General features: G+C 37.4%; 1 protein-coding gene across 5 annotated transcripts in view; it reads left to right on the top strand.

Annotated features, from left to right (window-relative positions):
- The window catches only part of JAK2 (Janus kinase 2), an 84,213-nt gene extending 76,480 nt beyond the window's left edge, over positions 1-7,733 (top strand). For all 5 annotated transcript variants that reach the window (XM_027881030.1, XM_027881029.1, XM_027881033.1 and 2 more), the window contains 3 exons: positions 130-247; positions 3,740-3,853; positions 6,061-7,733. In XM_027881030.1, the coding sequence (XP_027736831.1) occupies positions 130-247; positions 3,740-3,853; positions 6,061-6,168 (340 nt within the window). In that variant the 3' untranslated portion in view covers positions 6,169-7,733. The remainder of the gene's footprint in view (positions 1-129; positions 248-3,739; positions 3,854-6,060) is intronic.
- The last annotated feature ends 1,553 nt before the right edge of the window (positions 7,734-9,286 follow it).

Genomic DNA, 9,286 nt, shown 5'->3' on the forward strand with positions numbered 1-9,286 from the left:
TGGCAGGAAATGAGAACATGCTAGTATCTATGCTTAAAGAACATTGATTCATGAATAAAAAAGAAAATTTTGTTAAAACAAATGTTTTCAGAACGAACAGAGCAATTTTCCTTTTACCATGTGTTGCAGGTATGCTCCAGAATCTCTGACAGAAAGCAAATTTTCTGTGGCCTCAGATGTGTGGAGTTTTGGGGTGGTCTTATATGAACTCTTCACCTATATTGACAAAAGCAAAAGCCCACCAGCTGTAAGTATATAGTTAATAGTTCTCAGAGATTTTTCTTCATTTATTTAAGTTTCCTTGAATATATGGATTGTTCCTATACCTAAATAGGTTAATATTTACTGATCCTTTTCTGGAGATACTTTAGTGTTTATGAGGCATCCAGTGAGAAGCAATAACATGCTGAAAGGTGTTCATATCAAGCCATAAGTAGGAAAGGAGATCTGAAAATTACTTGACAGTCTGCAGATCTTATCCATCCTGTAACTTCTAGCTCTTTGATAAAGATTTTAAAATCTCTTATTATAGGTAGTTCTTTCCCATCCTTCATGGAGAGTTATCCCAGATGCAATCATTTCATTGCAAGATGACATGTATTTTTAGTGCTATTCCAAATTTAAGGCTGAGCTAAACAAATCCATATACGTTAAATTAATTTAAATAAGGTAACTTAAAGGTATTTTGTTTTGTTACCAGAACCCAAATAAGTAAGTTAGTGAAATTCATGAAGGAAAGGGAGTGGCTTTTTGCAGAGTGTTGACAGGCATTTTAAAGACTTGAAGTGAGTGGAGAAAAATACTACTAACTGTTCTCCAACTGGAAATAAGAGTCATGATCTAATATACACCAGCAGTTCTCTGCAGGCATAACAGAGGAGAGTAGAGCCTTTTATGTTTACTGGAGCTGACCTCACCCTTGGCCAGAATCTCAGTCCATCCTGACAAAAGTGGTTTTGAGAGCTGAATAGTGATGATAGGCAAAAATGCATTTGGAGAATCTCTGCATTGGCTCAGTGGACTTCTTAGTAATTTGATGCAATGAGCTATCAAAGGTACCATGGAAGAGCTCTCAAGACAAGGGCAGCTCTTCCAACATGATAACATAAATGTTGCAGACACCTAGAGTTCTTCTTCAGAAGGATTATGAAAGGAAAAGTGATGAAGTTAGTTATGGGTTCAGGGAGACTATGCTTGGAATGGATCATTTCTGTATGTGCATTCACCACTTCATCAGGTTGGTTATCCCATGGGTATGTATCAAGAAAAAGATAATTTGTTAAAATTAACCAAAGTGGTTTGTTTAACTCTTGGAGTCTTTATGAGAATACATTGTTTTCCTAACTTGGTCATTTGCACATTCAAACAATTGTTTGTTTGAATGTTTCACGCTCTCATGGCAAGGGTCATTAAGGAAATTTATGTCGTATTGGAGGAAAAATAATTCCTTTATATTGTTCTTAGAATTTATTTTCAGTGAATAGTACATCTTCCTTTACTTTAGATCTCTGGCAATCTCAGTGAGATTTTAATCTTCTTTTGGGTTATGTTGATGTTTTGGATAACAAGATTTAGCTAAGCCATTTTTGCAGGCTTTAATTATAGTAATTTTTCTGCCCAGTAGTTACTTATTAGTCCTGCCAACCTTTTTTTTTTTACATCAATATGATAATATCTGTTTTCTGGCATTTTTCAAAGCGTCAGAATCTTGTTCTAGTGTTTCAGGAAGCTCATTAGAATCAACTGTGAGCCTTATTCTTTTAAAACTAGTTAATCATAGAATCACAGAATGTTAAGGAATGGAAGAGACTTTAAAGACCATCTAGTCCCAACCCATCCTGCTGTGCAGGAACACTTCTCACTAGACTAGGCTGATCAAGGCCTTATCCAACCTGGCCTTGAACACTGCCAGGGTTGGGGCATCCACAGCTTCCCTGGGCAACCTGCTCCAGAATCTTAACAACCTCACAGTAAAGAATTTCTTCCTAATAACTAACCTAAACCTACCTTCTTTTAATTGTACCTGTTATTCCTTGTCCTGTCACTACAGTTTCTGATGAGGAGTCCCTCTCCAGCTTCCCTGTAGACCCCGTTCAGACACTGGAAGGTTGCTATGAGGTCTCTGAGAAGCCTTCTCTTCTCCAGGCTGAACAGCCCCAACTTTCTCAACCTGTCATAGGGGAGGTACTCCAGTCCTTTTATTTAACTTCATGGCCTCCTCTGGACTTGCTTTAAGAGTTACATGTCTTTCCTATACTGGGGACACCAGAACTGTACTCAGTACTGCAGGTGGGGTCTCACAAGAGCAGAGGGGCAGAATCACTTTCTTTGACCTCCTGGACATGCTCCTTTGGATGCAACCCATGATTTCGTTGGCTTTCTGGGCTGTGAGTGCACACTACCAACTCATGTTGAGTTTTTCATCAATTGTCACCCCCATGTCCTTCTCTGCAGAGCTGCTCTCAATCAGTTCTCTGTCCAACCTGTAAGTGTTGCCTGGGATTGCCACAACTCACATGTGGCACCTTGCACTTTGCTTTGTTGAGCTTCATGAGGTTCACATAGGCCCGCTTCTCAAGCCTGTGATGGCATCTCTGCCCTCCAGCATGTTGACCGCACCACACAGCTTGGTATCATCACCAATCTGCTGAGAGTGCACTCAGTCCCACTATCCATGTCGCCAACAAAGACACTGAACAGTATCAACCCAGTACCGACCCCTGAGGGACACCACTTGTCACTGGTCTCCACGTGGACAATGAGCCACTGGCCGTAACTCTTTGCCTGCCGTCATCCAGGCAGTTCTTTACCCACCAAGTGGGCCATCCATCAGATCTGCATCTCTCCAGTTCGGAGACAAGAGTGTCATGCGGGACAGTGTCAAACACTTTGCCTGTCCAGGTAGATAATGTCAGTTGCTGTGCTGCTTTGCCTGTCCAGGTAGATAATGTCAGTTGCTGTGCCGCTCTTCACCAATGCTGTAGCCCCGTCACAGAAGGTCACCAAATTTGTCAGGCGAAAATTTGTTGCCCTTGGTTAAGCCATGTTGGCTGTTACCAGCCACCTCCTTGTTTTCCTTGTGCCTTAGCAGTTTCCAGGAAAATCTGCTCCATGGTCTTCCCTGGCACATACATGACACTGACTGGTCTGCGGTTTGCTAGGTCTTCCACTTTCACATTTTTAAAAATTGGGTTTATATTACCCTTTTTCCAGTCATCGGAAACTTCACCTTAGCAATGTTGTCTGCTGGCTCCCTCATCAAGTCCGATGGACTTGCACACATTCAGGTCTTAGATGGTCTTGAACCTGATCATCTCCTCAGTGGGCTTAGAGTCTTCCTTTTCCCAGTCCCTGCATTTGCCTTTCTCAACTTGGATGGCGTGGCTCAAGCACTTACCTGTGAGGACTGAGGCATAGAAGTCATTGAGAACCTCAGCCTTCTCTTTGTCTGGGCTAGCCAGATCATCAGATGATGATCAACATTTTTAAAGTTTTTTCACTTATTCCTTTAAATTGTGTATGTATCATGCTATTTTATTCTATTCTATATTATTATTCTACATTAAAAAATTAAAATCTGTAGTTATTGATATGTTCTCTGGACTTATAATTTATAATTTTATCATTGTTGTATACTATTCTAGTTATTCTTATTATAAAGCAGTTTCCCTTGATAAGAATATTGCAGCATCTTTTTTCCTTTAAAGATTATATTTGACTGTTGACCATTTGTTTTCAGGAATTCATGCGCATGATTGGCAATGATAAACAAGGGCAGATGATTGTATTTCATTTGATAGAGCTTTTGAAGAATAATGGACGACTACCAAGACCAGATGGATGCCCTGATGAGGTGAAGTATTGTGTTAATATGTTACTATAGTCTGAAAGGTGCTCAGTTAGGTTCAGTGCCTGGTAAATGCAAGACTTATATTTCATTCTGCTTGGACTGCTAAAGTATTTATTCACGCAGAATGGCTGTGCTGTTGTTTTATGTGTTGCATGATGAGTATAATCATATTTCTTTTCTCCCTCAGGAGAATGTAGTCTTGCTAAATACATGAAGTGGAACTACTGTGACTGACTGCTGTACTTGGGCACTCAGGCTTCTATTCCAAAAAAGATAAATTTATTAAGGCAACAAGATTGGTGTATAGAACTTGTTCCATGTAAATCCATTATGAAGATTCTCATTCAAAGCTATGAATTATGGATTCTTCTGAAGTCTGTAACATTTAGTAGAAGCATCTTAACTTCCCAATGTTTTCCACATTTAATTCCAAAACTTAAAGAGCTCTTTATCGTAATTATTTCCATTCTTTCTTTTCCCTCCTCAAGCATAGGAATAGCCATGTTTATCGTGTATATTATTCAGTGTCAAGTATTTTCAGCAAAGAGCTGCCTGCAGACTGTAGACACAATTAAGTACACAAAACAGATTTTGTATGTTCAGGGTGTTTAGATTGGTATTTGTGTTCTTTGTAGATAGTGAAGTGAATGTGTAAAGCTGTCCTCAGAGCACACAAATTAATTCAGTGTTCTTTTGGTTTTGCTAATATCCCAGATGTTCTAAAAAATACTTTCATACTACTGCTAAGTCTTGTAGTTCTCTCTTCTTCAGTGCATGGTGCCCAGTCAGCTTCAGTCAAACTGGTAGGGCTGTGAAGGTGAATCAGTAGTGAAAAAAAGGAGGTAAAATAGCTATGTTTTTTAACGTGTAGCTTCTAGCTCAGGTTGATTGCTGCATCCCTTTAAAATCAAGTACTTGACAATAAATAGAGAAGTAATCCATTCAGAATGGTGACAGAGGAGATGTCAGGCTCAAGTGGTCTAACAGAGAGGAGAAAGGATGGTACAAGTGGGGCAGGGAAGCCACATGGGTAGAAGAAGTCCATACAGAGAATGAGAAGTCTCTGAAGTAACCTTTCTTGTATTTTATGTATGAGTACAACAACTGTTGAATTGCAAAGGTTTGGCTTTTTGTAGATAATCTGAATGTCATATGTGTAGGATATAGGCTGTTTCACTGAAATTGTATTTAAACTGACACAGAGGTTTCAATATCTGATGTTTCTCCAGATATCAAAGAAAGGTGGAAATGTCTCTCTGTCAGAAACTGTGCTTGTCCCATTTTGATTCTGAAAGGCCAGCCATCACAGATAATAAATCTTTCAGATATCTGTAGCTTACAGCAGCTTATCTTGTAGCTTACAAGCTTCTGAGACTTGGTGCTGAAGCAGCTTTTCAGTGCAGGTGTTTCAAATTTGCTGAAAAATAAGGAACAGTTTCTGGTTTTTTCTCCTGATGGCTGTACAGATTGTTCTTAAGCAATGTGTGAAAAATTGCTGAAAGTATGAGAAATTGGTAATAATGATCTAGATTGAAATAATGAGAAAAGTACAGGTGAAGAGCTTGACAAGTTGTATGAGACCAGGTATCAGGTACATGTTTGAGCAAAGAGAAAACTGTTGCCAAATAATTATTGTAGTGGAAATAACTTCCAAAAATAGTTTCAGTCTACTTCTACTAGAAGTGGGCTCAGTTTGCACAGTTACTTTTCTGGCTTATTTCTGATTATGCATGAAGGATAAGTAGGAATTTAATGTACAAACGTAGAGAAGTGTATGGTAACTTTGCAGGGAAGCTTAATTTAGAATTACTACCTTAGTTAATCCGATTTCTGATCAGACTTGTGTTTATCATGTTAAACACTTTTGAGCTTTTAAAAAAATAAGAGCAGGGAAGAAGATAAAAACATAGCAAAATAACCTAAGTCTCATAAAAGTTCCAAAAACTAACTGAGTGAATTTTACTAACATAAAAAAAAAAAAAAATCTTTTATAAAACGGCTTTCGCAGAGCCACCTATCCTCACTTCTTGCTGTCAGTGGGATCAAGCAGATAAATTGATTCATAAAGCAGGAGTTTAGGCACAGTCTTTTGCAGCTGTTGCTTGGAAGCATGAAGTTAAGTTGAATATTCTTTGGACCATTTCAGAGTATATATTAACTATGTCCACAGTGTGTTTACCTACTTCCAATTTTCTTTGTTTCTTCTCCAGATTTATGCTATCATGAAAGAATGCTGGAACAATAATGTTGCCCAGCGCCCCACCTTTAGGGATCTTGCTCAGCGAGTGGATCATATAAGGGAAAACATGGGTGGATGAGACAACTGCCCTTCCTTCAGAGGATGTGTTGGAATGCAGAACAAAATGTACTTGATCTGCTGTGTATAATTGACATATGTGCGCATCTTATCCTTGCTGGAAGTAAAATCTGTGTGGCAAATACCGTATTTCAGTCTGCATACTGAGGAATCCTGCTGGGCTTTTTTATCAGGATATACTCGTTACTATGAGAACATGCTGAAATTCTCAACAGGGAGAGAAATTATTTTTATAAGTAAAATAATATATGGTCATTCAACAACACCATTATTTGCCTTACCTGGCAATGCAAAAAAAAGGTGATTTATAGTGCGGTGAAATCAAGAGATGAAAAGACAATGTATTGCTTTGTTGAAATGGAGATGCAGAGAAAAGACTTCTAGAAATCCTTTCACACTGAGTACATAGTGACTTGGCACCCTGTTTTGTGTGTTGCACAAGGACTTTTGTTAATACAGTTTAATTGTTGATGCAGAAATGGCTTCTCTGTATAACAAAATAGAAGTGATTATGTAACCAGGAGCTTCTAATGTGCCTATCTGAATCAGTTATCAACCAGCAGTATGTCCAAAGAGGTATGAGGCTGTGTGCTGTACTGTAAGTATTTTAAGAGAAAGGGAACAAATTTTTCATAATTTGGAGAGCCAAAAAATGTACTCATCCACCTGAAAATTTTAATATAAAAATGAGAAAGAAAACATGTTATCTATTTTTCTTACTCTTCCTTTGTTGAGTAAGTATTAGATTCTCTTTACGGAATTGAAGATACAGTGATAACATGTAGAAATGAAGCCATTTTATACAAGGCAGTGTATTCAGTTTGAATAAGAAAAAGCTAAACCTACTGCTTTTAAATGCTGCTCTTTTATTCTTTCCATCTTTGTAATTTTCATGCAGTCATAGGTGTATCTACAAATTGGGAACTTTTAAAGCAGGATTAGAAATCTAGAAAATGCCCTCCACTTCACAATTCCTCACTTTGCTGTTAAGATGATCACCTTATACCTTCCTTCCAGTACAGAAAAAGAAAACTTATGGCCCAGTGTCTGATACAGCCAGTCACAACCACGTCAAGCCTCTTTTGTAATGAAGTGGCCCAAGTTACCTCCTATTTCTTTCTATTTCAACATAAGACTATTGGGAAGGAGGAATTACAAGTGCAATTGCTCCACAATCAGCGGAAGGCAAGAACATGATTTCAGTTACTGAGAACTGGAAGGAGATCAGAGCTACCTGAATTCTGTATAATTAAGATTTTGAAATAAGTCTAACAAAAATTTATGGACAAGACAGCGCTTCGGTTTTGCCTTCAGGCATGAAACTTGGGGATAATCTCATATCTCAAAGCAGTAAAATTGCAGTATTTTGTGTATTTTTAGTTCAAAAAAATTTGTTTGTTTGTTTTTTACTTAAGCATTATTGTTTGCAAAGTACAAACCTTGTTCTTCTTGGACTTCTGAGAGAAGTTCAGTTAAGGGGATATACAGCTTGGCAAACTGACGGACATCCAGATTTGTATTTAAAGTCAGGTGTTGATTTTTAAAATTTGTGGCAGTGAATCAGTTGTTTTTGAGTTATTTTAACTGGGGGCGTCCTTAAGATTTGTGGTTAGCTACATCCATCTTATCAGAAGTTTAAGAATCTCAACTTTTAAAAAGTTTTTATCCTTGATTAATGTAACATAGTGCCAGTATAGCAGTGTTTTGTACCACTATGATGTTTCTCTCCCACAATCACTCCTACAAAATTACAATTTTATAGTACGAGAGAGTGCTAAATAGGGAGAACATCATCGTCCCTCTTTCTGCTCACTGCATTTAAAAGTCTTTCTGTAGGTTTTCTTGCCACCAAGCACTTGCACAGATGATTTTTCAAACTAATTTCAGTCAGTTTTTAAGCTGCGAAGAACTTTGAAGTGCTTTGTTCAACCTAACGTGTTTTCTCAATTTCTATACGTTGCTTTGAAGATTTGAAATTTTGTGCAAAAAATGTATTTGCATTTGTAGTCTCAGTTGTGTGTTCATGTTTTTTGTAACAAAAGGAGATAAAGCTTTAAAGCATTGAAACAGCATTTTAGCTGGATAATATATGCAGGAAATATGTAAGATTTGCCGTGTACGACACTCAGTAGCTAACTGGTTTCCAATATGTAGTAGACTAAGCATAATTTATGTAAAAATCTCAGGGAAGTTTGTGTAATGCAATGAAGAAATCTTCCAGTCTGCTATTTTTTCAAGTGAATAAAAGGTCTTTTTCTTGTTCTACTACAGTATAACTGATTACATAGTCTATTTGATTGCATAAATGTAGTGTTGAACACCACAATCATTTTCAAGTGTCTTGTGGAATTTTATTTTTTTTTACTTTAATACTATGTCATTTTTAGAGAAAGCCATATCTTTACACTGCAGTATAGTTTTGTGCTGTTGGTCAGGAACGTATAGTCTTTTGTAATAGCCAGAGGCCTGTGCAGAGGGCTTGATCAGTTGTGATGAGTGTTCTTAGCTGGATGAATAGGACCAAGTAGTGCTTAGGATTCTAGGGGGATGTATGGTCATCTGCAGTGTTGATATTGAGGTCCCAGAGCAGACCCAATGGTTTTCTCAAAAAGCTGTTGAGGATGTAAATGCAGTGATTTTGCTGAATTTGCTACTGCCAATGGTGTAACTTTTTTTTTTTTTTGAAAGAACAACCAAACAATAAAGCCAAACAAAAAACACTGAATTTTGAAAGCTCTCAGATCTACAGTAGCATTGCTAATGTCATATTTTATATAGCCTTTGTATTAACAGCGTAAGTTCTTTGTTTTAGAAACTTTACTCAGTTGGCATTGCATTTGTCATACTTTAGTGTAATCATTACACTACCCAAAATGCGAATGGGTGGGCTTTGGGGTTGTTGTTGTTGTCTTGGATTTTATTTGTTTTGGTTTTTTGTTTTTGTAGAAAGTGCTGGTTTATGTATACATGACTGCTACTACAGTGTAGAATTAAAATATTAACTATTGCTTTGCACTTACATTTGAAGTGAAAGAATTTTTTTGTAAGTGCACAATATATCTTATAGAATCTCTGCAATCACGTATTGTATAGTATAATATTCGTTTGTTGTCTATCAG

The sequence above is a fragment of the Empidonax traillii genome, unplaced genomic scaffold, assembly GCF_003031625.1.
Source record: "Empidonax traillii isolate 1590-97213 ecotype Southwest subspecies unplaced genomic scaffold, ASM303162v1 scaffold83:size2986645, whole genome shotgun sequence".
NCBI classification, from domain to species: Eukaryota; Metazoa; Chordata; class Aves; order Passeriformes; family Tyrannidae; genus Empidonax; species Empidonax traillii.